Source organism: Balaenoptera physalus (assembly GCF_965194825.1).
Source record: "Balaenoptera physalus genome assembly, chromosome: X".
Taxonomy (NCBI): Eukaryota; Metazoa; Chordata; class Mammalia; order Artiodactyla; family Balaenopteridae; genus Balaenoptera; species Balaenoptera physalus.
This window is the reverse complement of record NC_138903.1, coordinates 42,616,960-42,635,479: the sequence shown is the minus strand read 5'-3', so window position 1 is coordinate 42,635,479 and position 18,520 is coordinate 42,616,960. Positions and strand designations below refer to the sequence as shown.

General features: G+C 37.3%; 1 protein-coding gene across 6 annotated transcripts in view; it reads left to right on the top strand.

Annotated features, from left to right (window-relative positions):
* The first annotated feature begins 1,009 nt into the window (after window positions 1-1,009).
* ZNF41 (zinc finger protein 41) overlaps window positions 1,010-18,520 on the top strand; it is a 55,513-nt gene continuing 38,002 nt past the window's right edge. For 2 of the 6 annotated variants that reach the window (XM_082446413.1, XM_082446418.1), the window contains exon 1: window positions 1,310-1,446. Coding sequence is in view for 1 of the 6 variants with exons in the window: in XM_082446412.1 (XP_082302538.1) it covers window positions 1,183-1,446 (264 nt within the window). In the remaining 5 variants the exon portion in view is untranslated. The other 4 variants (XM_082446412.1, XM_082446414.1, XM_082446415.1 and 1 more) reach the window with 4 other exon arrangements.

The following is an 18,520-nucleotide window of genomic DNA, read 5'->3' as shown; positions in this document are numbered from 1 at the left end:
GAAAAAGATCTTCAGTTGTACAAGTGGTCAGGAAAATGCAAATTAAAGCAGTTAAATTAGCCCTCTGATTGGCAAAAATTAGAGCATCAACATTCAGTGCTAGAGAAGATTTGCCTTGATGGACTCATATTTTGCTAGTGGGAGTAGGAAATGTTAAAAATCTTTTGGGGAAGTTATTTCGCTGTATCTATTCAGCAACACAATAGTCTTACTTGTATTTAATAATAAAACTTAAAAATATAGGAAGCAAAAATTGACTGGTGAAATGAAACCCTGACTTATCAATACAGTGGGAAATCTCTCTCAGTAACTCAGGGAGCAAGCAGAAGAAAATCATCAGGAATGATATACACATTTAAAAAAAATTTTTATTGGAGTATAGTTGATTTACAGTGTTGTGTTAGTTTCAAGTGTATAGCAAAGAGGAACAATATACACATTTTAAACAGCCCAACTAACAAGCTTGAACCAATAAACATATACACTAAACCCAACTACTGGAAAATATACGGTTTTTTCAATCAAGAGATGAAACATTTTTGAAAACTGGGCCTGTACTTGAACCTTAAGGCAAATTTCAACAAATTTCAACTCCACATCATTCAGACAACATTCTCAGATCACAGTGCAATTAAGTTAGAAATCACTAACATCGAGATTAACTTTGTGTTTGAGGAAATGAAAAATGGTGTTAGGAACTGTAAAATTTTCTGCACTCCCTCTAAGTTCCTTCTTTAATCATTAAGTATGAGAACAGGATACAAAAGAATGAGATGGGCCAAATCAAAAACAGCTCCCTTCAGCAGCATTCCACCTGCGGACCAAAGCCCACCAAACTTGCAGCTGGCACTTGGCTGCTTTGGTTTCCTTCTATAAAATTCCTATCCCATATAAAACTCTCCATGCTCCAGGAGACACTGCGCAGGGTTGTTCTTGTCGCAGCAGCCTGAATAAAGTCACCATTCCCTTGACATTTGAGTCTCGGAGAATTTTTGCATGTTCGACACTGGACTTCTAAATAATTCTTGGGTCAAACGGGGGAAAATTACAAATTAGCACTTGAAACTGAACACTAATGAAACTGCAACAAATCAAAACTTGGATCTTTAGAAAAGAAGTTTAAACTTCATGCTTCTATAAGGAAACTGGGAAGGCTGATTACTCGAGTTTTTAAAAAATTGGATGACGTGCCCCACCACTGATGTCACAAGCCCCCCCCCCGGCCCCCCCGCCCAGCTCAATGGCTCCCTGCACAGATGCTTGGTTTCTGGCGCTCAATCACCTCAGCTCCCTGCGCCCAGAGTGGTTAAACTCTCGCTGCGGGCGACTTCCGCTTCCTGGCCTAAATCTGACACGTACTATTCCCCCCGTGGCAACTACCCAGGGTCGGTGACAGCCAGAGCCGGGCGATGCCCCCAGCCGACGGGTGGACAGAGGCGCCGTCAGGTGGGCACGTAGCGGCGCCCTGGGCCCTGCCGCCGCGAGCCGCCTGCGCCGATCGGGGGCCGTTCCGCACCCCGAGAAGTGGAGCGGCGGCTGGGGCGGGGGCCGGCCAGTGTCTGGGCCGGTGCCTTGGAGGTGTCTTTCTAGCTAGGATGGGGGAGAGGGGCAAGGGGGGTTGCAACGCGCGAAGATGCCGCGACTCCCGGGGGATACGGCCTGAGGGCGGGGCCCCGAGCGCAGAGAAGGGAAGGCGCCAGGCCCGCGCCTCGGGGTAATGGTGGAGTATGCGGCGCAGGAGGGAGGAGTCCGGGATCCGCAGGCGGATCTGCTGGGCCCGATCGGCTCCCGGGAAACCCCACCGGGGAAGGTCGGGCGGGGGACCGCCGGCTCCGGCGCAGCAGAGATGCCCACCCTCCCAAGATGGCGACTCCCGGAGAGACACTCCCAAGGGGACAGCCATGTTAGTGGCCTGACAAAGTCACTAAAGAAAATCGGAAAGCCCGCCTCTCCTCCGACACACACAGACACGCACACGCACTGACACCTCGTGAGTGCACCCAGTGTAATTGGGGGCTAACGGCCGCTTCCGTGCCGACACTGAGCATGTGCAGTGCGAAGTCCAGAAACGTGAGAGTCCCGCAGAGGCAGTTTCAGTACTTCTGGTTCCGGGACTGAGTTTAGCAGAGGCGGCGATTTAGGACAGTAGAACGTTGACATAATTATGGGGGTGTTACGACATGGCTTTCGGGCTCAGTGATGGTACTCTGTGGGGTGAGTGATGGGGCTTCTCTGGAGTCACTTATGAGGAGGTGCGTAGAGTGACAGGGGTTTGTGGGTGAATGGTGGGGGCAGTAGGGAAAGTAATAGGTAGTCTGTGGGGTGAGTATTGGGGGGTCTGTGGGGTCATAGTGATGCAGGGTCTGTAGGGTGAGCAGCGGGCATCGGTGAGGTGAGCGATGAGGAGTCTGTGGGGTGAGTGATGAGGACCCTTGGAGGCCACTGATGGATGTGGGGTAAGTGACTGAGTCTGTGGGATAAGCGATGGAGGTTTGTGGGGTGAGTGGTCAGGCGTAAGTGCAGTGAGGAATGGGGACTGTGGTGTGAGTGATACAGTCTCGGAGGTGTGATGTCTGCTCTTTGGGGTTAGTGCTGGAGTTCCTGTGGGGCGAATGATGGGGGTTCTGTGGGGTGTCATAGGGGGTTAGTGGGGTAAGTGATGGAGGGGTCTGTGAGACGAATGATGGGAGTTCAGTGGGGTAAGTGATGAGGGTCTTTGAGGAGAGTAATGGGTGGTCTGTGGAGTGAATGATGGAGAGCTTGTGGAGTGAGTAATGGAGAGTGAATGAGTGAGTGAGTGATGGAGAATTTTTGAGGTGAGTGATGAGGGCCGCGGGATGAGTGTTGCAGAGTCTATGAGGTATATGATGGGGTTTATTGGGTGGATGGTCAAGGTTTCTGTGGTGTGAGTGATGGAGCTCTGTGGGATGAATGATAACGTTTCTTTGGGACTAGTGATAGTGATAGAGGGGCCTGTGGAATCAGATATCCTGCTTCATGGGGTCAGTGATAGGTGATCTTAGGATTGAGATGGGATTGTTTCAAAAACCTACCTTTGACCTTCTTGGTCCTCCTGTATCTTTGTTTTCTGTGTCATTAGTTTCTGCCCTTGATTTCATTCTTTCTTTTCTTTGGGTTTTTTCTTTTATTCTTATTCTTAAATTCCTAAATTGAATGCTTATCTCATTAATATTCAATCATTTTCTTTTACAGTATAAGCATTAAGTTCATGAATTTTTCTCTAAGAACACTTTAGCTCCATGTCGCAAGTGTTGATATGTAACATTTCCACCATAGTTTATTAATAATGTTTTCTAATTTTTGTTGTGGTTTTCTCTCTGATCCCTTAGTTATTTAGTTATGAGATTTTGATTTCCCAAAAAGTTGTAATTTTTGTTATTGATTTCTAAATTATAGCCAGAGACTGTCATTTGAGTGATTATTAGTTGCAGGAATGGACGTTCCTTGAAGTGGATGGTATGTACTGAAATTTAAGTCCAAAACTTTTGTAAAATTGCAACTCCCACCAGCAACATATAAAAGGGCTCATTCCAAAATCATCTCCCACACTGAATGTTGCTGCACTTTTTAATTTCTGCCATTCTGAGGGCCAAACACAACAGTATGTAGCTTACCTTGATGTGCATTTTCCTGACAACTGGTGGCTGAATATCTTTTCATATTTATTGGCCTTTGAAATGTATTTTAAAACATTTTCATATCCTTTGCTCTTTTTTTTCTTTATGTAGTTTGTCTTACTAATTTGTGGATATTAACCTTCTGTCATTTATTGTAATTTTTTCCCTTTATCTCTCTTTTATCTTGATTTTTGAAAGGTGTATTCACATATAATTAGAAAAAATAATTATCTGATTAGGTAATTTTTCCTTAACAAGTTCTGAATATCGTGTCTTGCCTAGTGGGTTCTTCCTGCTTTGTGCTTAAATAAATACATGCCTTAAATTTAAATTTTTATTGTTTTAAAGTTAAATTGTAATCCAACGGAAAATTCTGGTGTGTGGTGTGAGATGAGATCAAAGTTTCTATTTTCCATTTGGATAGAAAATTTGCCAGCACCAATCATTAAATAAACACCCTTTTCTAACTCAGTTAAATGCCACTTTTGTCACATAAATTCCCAAATGTATATCGTTCTATTTCTGAACTCTATTTTTTCTTCTGATATATGTATCTACTCCCTTTCAAAAAATTGTTTTGACTTTAGAAATACTTTTAATATTGAATAGTGCTAATCCCCTCACTGTTCCTTTTTTTTTTTTCGGTTGTTTTCTTTAATCTTTTTTAGCATTTATTCTTCTATATGAATGTTAAAACCATTTTATTTCACTTCAAAAGCAACCATTAAAACTATTTTTAAATTTTCTTCTTATAGATTCAGAACCTTTTTTGAAAAGTTCATTCTTAGATATTTTAAATTTGATATCATCACAGTGAATAGCACATTTCTCTATTTCCATAGGAAAAAATATATAAATTTTTTAATTTTTATTTCTTTTTTGTATTTTATTTCTTATCCAATCCAGCTATCACATTCTCATGTGAATTCCAGTTGCCTTTTATGGTCTCTTAGTTTTCCTAGATATAATATCATGTCACATCCAATTAACAATGATACTCTCTCTTCCTTTCAAATATTTATTCTGATTACTTCATCTTCTCCTATTGCATTAACTAGAGCTTTCAGAACAATGTTGAGTGATACTTGATAGAGAGTATCCCTATCTTGTTGCTAATTTGAAAGTGAAGGGTATTCATTCATTCATTCAACAAACATTTGTTGAATACCTTCACCTTTCCAGATACGGGGTTTGAAATCCTGCATGGCCACTTATTAGCTACATGATCTTTTTTTTTCCTAACAGCTTTACTGATATAATTCAGCTACCATAAACTTCACCATTTAAAGCTTACAATTCAATGGTTGTTAGTATATTCAAGGAGTTGTGCAAACCACCATCATAATCCAATTTTAGAACATTTCATCACCCCAAAAGGAAACATCGTACTCATTCCTCATTCCCACCCCATACCTCCAGCTGCAGACAGCCACTAATTTACTTTCTGTTTCTATAAATTTGCCTATTCTAGACCTTTCATACATATGGAATCAAACAATATATGATCTTTGGTGACTATCTTCTTTCACTTAGCATGTTTTTAAGATTCATCCATGCTATAGCATGTATCAGTACTTCATTCTTTATTACTGAATAATATTCCTTTGTATGGATATACCACAGTTTGTTTATCCATTCATCAGCTGATGGACATTTGGGCTGTTTTCACTTTCTGGCTACTATGAATAATGTTGATGTGAACATTTGTGTACAAGTTTTTGTGTAGACGTATGTTTTCATTTCTCTCGGAAGTGGAATTGCTAGATCGTATGGTACCTTTGAAGAACTGCCAAACTATTTTTCAAAAAACCTGCACCATTTTACATCCCACAGCAATATATGAAGGTTCCAATGTGTCATATCCTCATCAACACTTAACAAGTCTTTTTTTTTATTCTAGCCATCTTAGTGGGTGTGAAGTGGTATCTCATTGTGGTTTTGATTTCTATGTCCCTAATGAATGTTGAGCAACTTTTCATGTTTGCAATGGACTAAATGTTTATGTGCCCCTCCCATTCTATGTTGAAATCCTAACCTGCAGTGTGATGGTAAAGGAGGTGAGGCCTTTGGGAGGTGATTAGGTCATGAGGGTGGAGACCTCATGAATGGGATTAGTACCCTTATAAAAGAGACCTCAGAGAGCCCCCTTCCACCTTTTGCCATGTGAGGACACAACAAGAAGATAGCCATCTATGAATTGGGAGGCAGGTTCTCACCAGACACCCAACATGCTGACGTTTGAGCTTGGATTTCCCAGCCTCCAGAACTGTAAGAAATAAATGTTTGCTGTTTAAGCCACCCAGTTTATCGTAGTTCATTACAGCAGCCTGAACACACTAAGACAATATGTTTAATTGACCATTTGTATGTCTTCTCTGGAGAAATGTCGGTTCAAATTCTTTGCCTATTTTTTAATTGGATTATTTGTCTTTGTATCATTGAGTTGTAAGCATCCTTTATATATTCTGGATACAAGTCCCTGGTCAGATATGTGATTTGCATATATTTTCTCCCATTTTATGGGTGTCTTTTCACTTTCTTGGTGGTGACCTTGTAGCACAAAAGTTTTTAATTTTTATGAAGTTTAATTTATCTATTTTTGTTATTGTTGATTGTGCTTTTTAAAAACATCTTTATTGGAGTATAATTGCTTTACATTATTGTGTTAGTTTCTGCTGTATAACAAAGTGAATCAGCTATACATATACATATATCCCCATATCCCCTCCCTCTTACGTCTCCCTCCCACCCTCCCTATCCCACCCCTCTAGGTGGACACAAAGCACCAAGCTGGTCTCCCTATGCTATTTGGCTGCTTCCCACTAGCTATTGATTTTACATTTGGTAGTGTATATATGTCCATGACACTCTCTCACTTCATCCCAGTTGCTTGTGCTTTTGATGTCATAGATGTTCCTTTCCCCATTGAATTGTACTGAAACCCTTATCTAAAATCAACTGACCATGAGTGTAAAGGCTTATTTCTGAACTCTCAATTCTATTTCATTCATCTATATGCCTCCTTTATGCCAGTACCATACTGTGTTGATTTATGTAGGTTTGTAGCAAGTTTTGAAATAGAGAAATGTGTGTCCTCCAACTATGTTCTTATTCAGTATTTTGGCTATTCACTGAATAGTGAATAGGTTAGTGAAGGTTCCTTGCATTTCTATCTGAATTTTAGGATCAGCTCGTTACCCTCTGCAAAAATGCCACTGGGATTTTGATAGAGATTGTGTTGAACCTGTACAACATTTAGGGGAATATTGCCATTTTAATGATATTAAGTCTTTTTATCTGGGCATTTTTTTTAGCATAATGTTTTCTGGTGATTTTGGGGGTAGTTGTTGTAATATTTACACAGTTCTTTAATGTTCCTATTTTAATTTGTATTTTTATTAGGGATAGCTCCTGAATTGTGTCAGGTGCTTTTTGATATTAACAGCCTTATGGTATTATTCTCTTTAATTGGTTGTTGTAATGAATTACATTGACGTGTAATGTGGCCGCATCTTTGCCTTCCTGGAAGAATTCTCTTTGGTCAAGGGGAATTTTTCTTATAAGATACATTTGGATTTGAATTAGTAATATTTTATTTAAAATTTTTGTCACTATAAGAAAACTGCTTATAGTTTTCTTTTCTTTTTTCTTTTTTTGTACTATATTTAACATGTGTTGGTATTAAGGTTATGGCAGTTTTTAAAAGGAATTCAGGAGATTTCTATCTTTTTTTTTTTAATATTTATTTATTTATTTATTTTTATGGCTGTGTTGGGTCTTCGTTTCTGTGCGAGGGCTTTCTCTAATTGTGGCAAGCAGGGGCCACTCTTCATCGCGATGCGCGGGCCTCTCACTATCGCGGCCTCTCTTGTTGCGGAGCACAGGCTCCAGACGCGCAGGCTCAGTAGTTGTGGCTCACGGGCTTAGTCGCTCCGCGGCATGTGGGATCTTCCCAGACCAGGGCTCGAACCCGTGTTCCCTGCATTAGCAGGCAGATTCTCAACCACTGCGCCACCAGGGAAGCCCTCTATCTTTTTATATGTTAAAATGGCATAGAAATTATCTTCTTTTTAAAGTTCAGCTATAAACACACTTAGAACTGGTGCCTTTTAAAATGGTAAATTTTAATTATTTTATTTTCTCTGATTACTGGTCTTTACAGATTTCTTCTTTTGGGGGGTTTAATTTTGGTGGTTTATGTTTGCTAGGGATTTTATATTTTCATAGAGCCACATATAATGCTTAAATTATTCTGGTCATTTCCACATCTGTGGTAGTAGTTCCTTTTTCATTCCTAAAATTGTGTGAATATATGTGTGAGATGTAAGTGTGTGTGTGTGTACATGTATATTTCCTTCTCTTTTACCTTTATCAGGTTTCTCATGAATATTTTATTTTCTTTTTCTAATTTCTTAAGTTTAGCACTTAATTCATTTATCTTTGGCTTTTCTTTTTAAATATTAAAAACATTTTAGGCTAAAATATCCCTTAAATATAACTTTAGCCATGTCTCAAAATTAGGTATGAAGTTTATAATTTTATTATTGAATTTATCTTCAATTCTGCCATGTTTGTTTGTTTGTTTGTTTAATTATTTATTGGCTGCACCATGTGGCATGTGAGATCTTAGTTCACTGACCAGGGATCGAACCCGCGCCCCCTACAATGGAAACATGGAGTCTTAACCACTGGACCGCCAGGGAAGTCCCAATCCTGCCATGTTTAGAGAATATTTCTTTTTCCCCCAGCTTTATTGAGACATACTTGACATATAACATTGTATAAGTTCAAGGTGTACAGTGTGTTGATTTGATACATTTGTATATTGCAAAATGATTATCACCATAGTGTTAGCTAACACTTCCATCATGTCACATAATTACCACTTTGTGTGTGTGTGTGATAAGAACATTTAAGATCTACTCTCTAGACAATATTTGAGTATATGATACAGTATCATTAGCAAAAATCACCATGTTGTACCTTAGATTTTCAGAACTTGTTCATCTTATAACTGGAAGTTTGTACCCTTTGACCAACATCTCCCCATTTCCCCCACCCCCCAGCCCCTAGTAATCATCACTCTACTTAGAGAATATTTCTTTCTTTCTTTTTTTTAATTGAAGTATAGTTGATTTACAATGTTGTGTTAGTTTCAGGTGTACAGCAAAGTGATTCAGTTATATATATATTTTTTCAGATTATTTTCCATTATAGGTTATTACAAGATATTGTATATAGTTCCCTGTGCTATACAGTAAATTCTTATTATCTATTTTATGTGTAGTAGTTTGTATCTGTAGAGACTATTTCTTAATTGCAAACTAGTTTTGGTCATTTGGTTATCTTTTTATTCTATATTTCTTTTTTATTGAAATATAATTGTCATATAACATTGTGTAAGTTTAAGGTATACAGTGTTTTGATTTGGTATGTTTATAAATTTATAAATTACGACATGATTACCACAGTAGCTTTAGCTAACACCTCCATCCTGTCACATAATTATCATTTCTTTTCTGTGGTGAGGATGTTTAAGACATAGTCTCTTAGCAATTTTGATTCTATATTTCTGATTTTTGTAGGATTGTTGTCAATATAGCCTGCCAAAACTCTAATTTTTAAGAAATATCAATATTTTTTTCTTTGAGTCCAAGTTACACAATTTAAAAAGTTTTTTTTAACTGTGCCATGAGTTTAAAAGAAGAGTATATTAATTGGACAGAATTAAATCTAGCATTGATTATATTTTTCAAATCCTCTTTACTTCTTTTTTGGTCTACTTGACCCATTATATTATAATAAAATCTCCCAGGGTAATTGTGATTTTTAAAAACTCTTTATTATGAAATAATTATAGATTCATACGAAGTTGCAAACATAAGACAGAGAAATCCCATGTACCCTTTACCCAGTTCCCCCCAATAGTTACATCTTACAAAATCATAATACAGTATAAAAATTTAACATTGGTACAATGTGTGTGCCTAATTCCTTGTCATTTTGCCATGTGTGTAGATTCGTGTAATGACCACCACAATCAAGATACAGAGCTATTACCCTTTTTATACTTTTCACCCCCACCATCATCCCTAACCTTTGGCCACCAATAATCTGTTTTCCATCTCTATAATTTTGTTATTTTGAGAATGTTATATAAATGGAACCATGCAGTATGTGGCCTTTGAGATTTTTTTTTTTCACTCAGCATAATGTCCTTGAAAACCATCCTTACAACTATCGTTGTAATGATAGTTCATTTCTTTTTATTGCTGAGTATTATTCCATATTATAGATGTACTACAGTTTGTTTAACTATTCATCTACTGAGGGACATTTTGGTTGTCCCCAGTTTGAGGCTATTACAAATAAAATTGCTATGAACAATTGTACATATTTTTGTGTACATGTAAGATTTCATTTCTCTAGAATGAATGCCCAGAAGTGCAATTGCTGGGTCACTTTTTTAAAGAAACTGCCAAACTGTTTTCCAGAGTGTCTGTACCACTTTACATTCCCACTGACAACATATGAGAGATCATTTCTCTACATTTTCTCCAGAATTTGGTATTGTCGCTATTTAAAACATTTTTAGCTGTTTTAATAGGTATGCAGTGATTATATCATCATTGTCTTAATTTGCATTTCCTTAATGGCTAATGACGTTGAACATCTTTTTAAAATTTTTTTTATTTTTATACACTTTTAAAAGTTTACTTTCCACTTACAGTTATTACAAAATATTGGCTATATTCCCCGTGTTGTACAATACACCTTTGAGCCTATCTTACACCCAATAGTTTGTACCTCCCACTCTCAGACCCCTATATTGCCCCTCTTCCCCACACTGGTAACCACTAGTTTGTTCTCTATATCTGTGAGTCCACTGCTTTTTTTGTTTTATTCATTAGTTCGTTGTATTTTTTAGATTCCACATATAAGCAATATCATACAGTATTTATCTTTCTCTGTCTGACTTATTTCACTTAGCATAATGCCCTCCAAGTTCATCCATGTTGCTGCAATGGCAAAATTTCATTATTTTTTATGGCTGAGTAGTATTCCATTATATATATATATCACATCTTCTTTATCTATTCATCTGTTGATGGACACAGGTGGTTTCCATGTTTTGGCTACTGTGAATAGTGCTGCTATGAACATTGGGGTTTATGTATCTTTTCGAATTAGTGTTTTTGTTTTTTTCAGATATATATCCAGGAGTGGAATTGCTGGGTCATATGGTAGTTCTATTTTTAGTTTTCTGAGAAACCTCCGTACCATTTTCCACAGTGGCTACACCAGTTTACATTCCCACCAACAGTGTACAAGGGTTCCTTTTTCTCCACAAACTTGCCAACATTTGTTATTTGTAGACTTTTTGATAATAGCTCTTCTGACAGGTGTGAGGTGATATCTCATTGTGGTTTTGATTTGCATTTCCCTGATGATTAGTGATGCTGAGCATCTTTTCATGTGCCTGTTGGCCATCTGCATTTCTTCTTTGGAAAAATGTCTATTCAGTTCTTCTGCTCATTTTTTAATTGGTTTTTTTGTTTTTTTGATGTTGAGTTGTACGAGCTGTTTATATATGTTGGATATTAATACCTTATCGGTCACCTCATTTGCAAATATTTTCTCCCATTCAGTAGGTTGTCGTTTCGTTTTGTCGATGGCTTCCTTTACTGTACAAAAGCTTTGAACATCTTTTTAAACATTGACATTGAACGTCCTTAAAAATTTTTTTTTACTTAAAATATATTTTGAGATATAGATTCACATGCAGTTGTAAAAAACGATACAAAGTGATCCCTTGTGCACTTTGCCCAGTTTCCTCCAATGGTGACATTTTACAAAATTAAAGTATAATATGCCAACCAGAATTTTGACCTTGATACAATTCAACCATCTTATCCAGATTTCCTGTTTTACTCATACATGTATGTGTATATGCGTGTACCGAGTTTTATACAATTTTATCACCTGTGTAGGTTTGTGTATCCATCACCATAGTCAAAATACTGAACAGTTCCAACATCACAAGGATCCCTAGTGTTGCCCTTTTATAACCACACCTATTTCCCTCCTGTCTCCACTACCCTTGGAAACCACTAACCTGTGCTCCATGTCTAAAATTTTGTCATTTCAAAATTGTTACATTAATCAAATCATACAGTATATAAACTTTTGAGGTTGGCTTTTTTCACTTAGCATCATGTTCTTAAAAACCATCCAAGTAGAGTGAGTATCAACAGTTCATTCCTTTTTCTTGTTGAATAGCACTCCTTGGGGTGGATGTACCACAGTTTGTTTAACCAGTCGCTTGTTGAAGGACATCTGGACTGATTCCAGTTTTGAGCTATTACCAGTAAAGCTGCTATGAACATTCATGTACAGATTTTTTGTGTAAATATAAGCTTTCATGTCTCTGGGATAAATGCTCAAGAGTACTATTGCTGGGCCGTATGGTAATTGCATGCTTAGTTTTATAAGAAACTACCAAACCGTTTCCCACCGGCAGTGTAGGAGAGATCCAGTTTTTCTGCAACCTCACCAGCATTTTGTGTTGTCACTATTTTTTATTTTAGCCATTCTGATATATGTATAGTGATATCTCATTGTAGTTTTCATTTTCATTTCCCTGATAAATAATACGGAACCCCTTTTCATATGCTTATTTGCCATCTGTATATCCTCTGGTGAAATGTTTGTTCATGCATTTTGCCTATTTTCTAATTGAATTGTTTGGATGATTTTACTGTTGAGTTTTGAGAGTTCTTTACATATTCTAGATACCAGTCTTTTGTCAGATATGTTGTCTTCAAGTATTTTTCCCAGTCAGTAGCTTGGCTTTTCATCCTCTTCATCCTTTCCATCCTCTGGTCTTTTTCAGAGCAAAAGTTTTTAAATTTTTGGCAAGACCCGGTTTATCAGTGTTTCCTTTTATGGATTATGCTTTTGGTGTCCAGTCTAAAAACTTTGTCACTCTCTGATTCTCTGACAGCAACTGAATGTCCAACAATTCAATTCAATTTTGACACTACCTACCTGGAGTTAGCATCAGATCCCATAAGTTAAAGGGCTCAATCCCACAAGACTGCCCCCACTTCAGATGCCAGTCACTGCAAGTCCCAGGCCACCCATACTTCTGATTTACCGGCTATAAATTGGGGGTTCCCAGGGCCTCTTCTTCAGGTTCAATAATTTGCTAGAATAGCTCACAGAGATCAGGAAAACACTATGTTTACCAGTTTATTATAAAGGACACAACTCAGGAACAGCCAGATGGAAGAGATACACAGGGCAAGGTATGGGGGGAGAGGCACAGAGCTTCCATGCCCTCTCTGGACATGCCTTCCTCCCAGCACATCTGTGTTCAACCTGGAAGCTCTCCAAACCTCATCATTTAGGGATTTTTCTGGAGGGGTTTATATGGAGGTTCCATCATGTAGACCCCATTGATTAAATCATTGGCCATTGGTGATTGAACTCAATCTCCAGCTCCTCTCCCCTCCCTAGGAGGGAGTTGGTGGTGGGGGAGTGGGACTGAAAGTTTCAACCGTCTAATCAAGCCCTGTAACCAAATGATTGGTTCCTTTGGCAACCAGCCCCCACCCTAAAGTTATCTAAGAACCCACCAAGAGTCCCTTCATCAGCATAAACTCAGGCATCGTTGGAAGGGGCTTGTAAGGAATAACAAACTAACAAAAGATGCTCTTATCACTCCTATCACTTAAGAAATCTCAGGGCTTTTAAGAGATCTGTGCCAGGAACAAAAACCAAATATATATTTCTTATCATACCACACTCTGTCTAGCCCTAAATCCTAAAGATTTTCTCCTATGTTTTTTCTAAAAATTTTATAGTTTTACATTTTACATTTAAGTCTGTGATCCATTTTGAGTTAATTTTTGTGTAAGGAGTGAGGTTTAGGTTGAGGTTCTTTTTGCCCTGAATGTACAGTTGTTCTAGCACCATTGACTTGTTTTGCATCTTTGTAAAAATATCAGTTGGCCATACTTATGTGGGGCTATTTCTGGATCCTCTATTCCGTTCCATTGATCTGTGTCTGTCCCTCTGCCAAAACCACAGTCTTGATTACTGTACGCATGCAGTAAGCTTTAATATCTATTAGAGTGATTCTCCCACTTTATTCTTCTTCAAGACTGGTTTAGCTATTCTAGGGGCTGTGCCTTTCCATATAGATGTTAAAATATGCTTGTCTGTGGATGTTGAACATATTCTCATGTGCTTATTTGCCCTCCATATATTCTCTTTGGTGAAATGTCTATTCATGTCTTTTGCCCATTTTCTAATTGGGTTGTCTGTTTCTTCAATGTTGAATTTTGAGAGTTCTTATTATGTTATAGATATGAGTCTTTTGTCAAATAAGGGGTTTGTGAATATTTTCTCTCAGTCTGCAGCTTGTCATTTCATCCTCTTAAGAGTGTCTTTTGTAGAGCCACAATTTTTAATTTTGATGAAGTCAAATTTATCTATTTTTTCTTTTAAAAGATTATGTTTTTGGTGTCATATCTAAGAACTCTTCACTAAGCCCTAAGTCCTGATGATTTTCTCTTCTGTTGTCTTCCAACAGTTTTATAGTTTTACATTTTACATATAAATCTATGATTCATTTTGGGTTAATTTTTTATAAAATGTGATATTAAGAATGAGATTCATTTTTGGTTTTTGTTTCATTTTTGTTTGTTTGTTTTTTGCTTATGAGTGTCCTATTACTCTAGCACCATTTGTTGAAAAGACATTGAATTGTTTTTGTACCTTTGTAAAAAAATTAGTTGACTATGCTTGTTTCTGGGTCCTCTATTCTGTTCCGTTAATCTATGTGCCTATCCCTTCATCTATACCACATTGTCTTGATTCCCATAGTTAAATAAAAAGTATTGAAATCAGGTAGATTTATTTCTCCCACTTTATTCGTTGTCAGAATTGTTTTAGCTATTCTAGATCCGTTGTCTTTCCACATAGATTTTAGAATAATTTTGCCTATATCTACAAAAAATTCTTGCTGAGATTTTGATAGAAATTATATTAAGTCTGTATATCAACTTGTGGAGAATTGGTATTTTTACTAAGTTGAGGCTACCAAGCCATAAACACAGTATCTCTCTCCATTTATTTAGATCTTTGTTGATTTCTTTCATCAACGTTTTGTAGTTTTCAGCATAGGAGCCCTCTACATGTTTTGTTACATTTACACCTAAATATTTCGTTTTCTGAGTGATGTCAAGTATTGTTTTTTGTTTTGGTTTTGGTTTTGGTTTAGTTTTGGTTTTGGTTTGTTTTTTTTGGCTGCGGGATCTTAGTTCCCAGACCAGGGATTGAACCCGTGCCCCCTGCAGTGGAAGTGTGGAGTCTTAACCACTGGACTGCCAGGGAAGTCCCTAAAGTATTGTATTTTTAACTTGTTTCATTATGTTCATTTGCAGTGTGTAAAAATACACCTGATTTTTTGCTTGTTTGTTTCCAGGACAGAGTATGTCTTTATATTGTTGGAAAAGTCATATCCACCAGATACAATGGCTGTTTACATTGAAAGTTCTGCATCAACTTTAACAAAAACATAGACTCTGTCCATTTTCCCTATTTTAGATTACAAGCAGTCTTCTTAAATCGATTTTGAAAGAAGGCAGATAATAAATTAATTAATTAAAATTATTTAATTATCACATACCCCACACGGAACACCATCCTCCTAGTACTTCACCATGATTTCATGTAGTTTCGTTCCAGTGTGATTATTTTGCACTCTTCTTTAGGAATATTTCTGTCTGAGGATGACTTTGCTTGCATTTGGCTGTGTCCCAGGTTTCCTTCAGAACACATTGACAAACCGACTCTGGGGACACCTTATGATTCTGCAAGCCATTACAAGAAAATGCAACTGATTTTTGTGTGTTGTTCTTGTAACTGTAACCTTGCTGAAGCCACTTATTACTTCTAGAAGTTTTTGTGTAGGTTCCTAGGGATTTTCTGTGTAGACCACCATATCATCTGCAAATAGGGACAGTTTTATTTCTTCTTTTTCTATTTGTATGGCTTTTATTTGGTTTTCTTGCCTCATTGCACTGGATAGAACTTTTATTACTGTGTTGAATAAGAGTGGTGATTGTTGATGTCATGCCTTGTTCCTGATCTTAGGGGGCAAACATTCAGTCTCTGACTATTGAGTATGATGTTTCTTGTAGTTTTTGTGTTTTGTGGGGTTTTTTGTAGATTTTTTAAAATCTAGTTGGCAAAGTTTCCCTCTATTTCAAGTTTTCTGAGAGTTTTTATCATGAATGGGTGTTGGATTTTGTCAAAACCTTTTTCTGCATCAATTGATATGATCATATGATTTTTGTTGTTTAAGCTGATAATATGGTGGATTACATTGATTTTCAAATATTGAACTAGTCTTGTGTTCTTGGAATAAACTCCACTTGGTCATGGTGTATAATTCTTTTTATATATTGTTGAATTATATTTGCTGATATTTTGTTTAGAATTTTTGCATCTATGTTCATGAAGGTCTCCAGTTTTCTTTTGTTGGACTTTTTTGGGGGTAGGGTTAGATAATGAGATAATTCATCAAGACACATCCTATTTTCAAATACAGGTGATGACAAAATGTGCAAAATTTGCTGTGCAAACTACATATAAACCCAGCAGGAAAACATTAGCACATCAATAATGTATTTTTTGTACTCTTTGTCTAGTTTTGCTATCAGGTTTTATGGAATGAGTTAGGAAGAATTCCCTCTTCTATTTTCTGGGTGAGATAGTGTGGAGTTGGTGTTAATTCTTTTTGAAAAGTTTGTGGAAATCTCCATTGAAACCATTTGGGCCTAGAGACTTCTATTTCGGTTGTTTTTTTAATTGCAAATTCAATTTCCTTAACAATTATGAAGCTATTCAAATGAACTATTTCATATTGGAAGAGTTATGGTAGTTTGTACTTTTTGAGGAATTAGACCATTTCATCTAACTTGTCAAATTTATGTGTGTAAAGTTGTTCATTGTATTTTTTAAATTATTCTTTTGATGTCTGCAGGGTCTGTAATGATATCCCCTATTTCATTTTTGATATTAGTCATTTGTGTCTTCTTTGATTTTTCCTTTGTCAGTCTTACTAGAGGTTTGTTTATTTTATTGTTCTTTTTTTGGAGAACCAGCTCTTTGTTTCATTGGTTTTCTCTATTGTTTCCCTGTTTTCAATTTCATTGATTTCTGCTTCTACTTTTATTATTTCCTTTCTTCTACTGGCTTTGGGTTTACATTGCCCTTCTTTTTTAGTGTTTTGAAATGAGTTTAGATTATTGATTTAAGGCTTTTTCTCCTTTCAAATGTATATCTTTAGTGCTATAAATTTTCCTCACAACACTGCTTTAGCTTGTACACTGGTTATCAATCCCAGGGGAGGACCCTGAACACTTCTGCCCACGGCATCTTGGTATCAGTGTTACCAAGGAAAGCACAGCACAGTCAAGCACTGGATGGGACAACACTTTACTCACACAGAGAAGAGACAGAGCAAGATCAGTTTCAATAGTGTGCATCAGTTCCTCATGGCTAGTGGGTCCTCCATCAGCCAAATGGCAAATTAGCATTGGAAAAGATGCTCAACTTCATTAGTTAGCAAAGGAATATAAACTAAAGTAAGATACTCCTCACACCTCTCTTATGCCACAGAGGAAGGACTCCCACCCCTCCCCCATGGAGGCTGAAAAATTGAAAGCTGGGGCTGTGCCTAGGGGTCACTGATGTACAAGCTTCAACAGAACAAAATAGCACACACTGAGTCTGAAATAGGGAGATATTCCCACACAAGGTGATAAGCCCAACACAGGCTGTGTGGGCTCTTTATCCCTGGTAAGGAAGTGTTCCAGGCCCAAGGCCCATTCTTATATGGACAAGTAGGAGTTGAAAGACTGCATGCACAAGACTGCCTTTCACAACATAACAGTATCCCACAAATTTTGATATGTTGTATTTTCATTTTTGTTCAGTTCAATGTATTTTTAAAATTTCCCTTGAGACTTCCTCTTTGATTCTTGGATTATTTAGAAGTATGTTGTTAAGTTTCCAAGTGTTTGGAGATTCTCCTGTCTTTTTGTTATTAATTACTAGTTTGATTCCATTGTGGTTAGAGAACACACTACTTATGATATCAACTCTTTTACATTTGTTGAGGTTTGTTGTATGATCTAGGATATGGTCTATATGGTATATGTTCCATGGGCACTTGAAAAGAATGTGTATTCTGCTATTGTTTGGTAGAATGCTCTATAAATGTTGCTTAGATCCTGTTGGTTGATGGTGCTCTTGATTTCTTTTATAACCTTGCTGATTTTCTGTCTAGTTGTTCTATCAATTGTTGAAGGAAGGGTATTGAAGTTTCCAACTAGTGAATTTGTCTATTTCTCCTTTCAGTTCTATCAAATTTTTCTTCACATATTTTGCCATTCAGTTGCTCGTTGCATATACATTCAGGATTGCTATATCTATTTTTTTTAACATCTTTATTGGAGTATAATTGCTTTATAATGGTGTGTTAGTTTCTCCTTTATAACAAAGTGAATCCGTTATACATATACATATGTTCCCATATCTCTTCCCTCTTGCATCTCCCTCCCTCCCATCCTCCCTATCCCACCCCTCTAGGTGGTCACAAAGCACAGAGCTGATCTCCCTGTGCTATGCGATTGCTTCCCACTAGCTATCTATTTTACGTTTGGTAGTGTATATATGTCCATGCCACTCTCTCACTTTGTCACATCTTACCCTTCCCCCTCCCCATATCCTCAAGTCCATTCTCTAGTAGGTCTGTGTGGATTGCTATATCTTCTTGGTAGATTGACCCTTTTATCATTATGCAATGT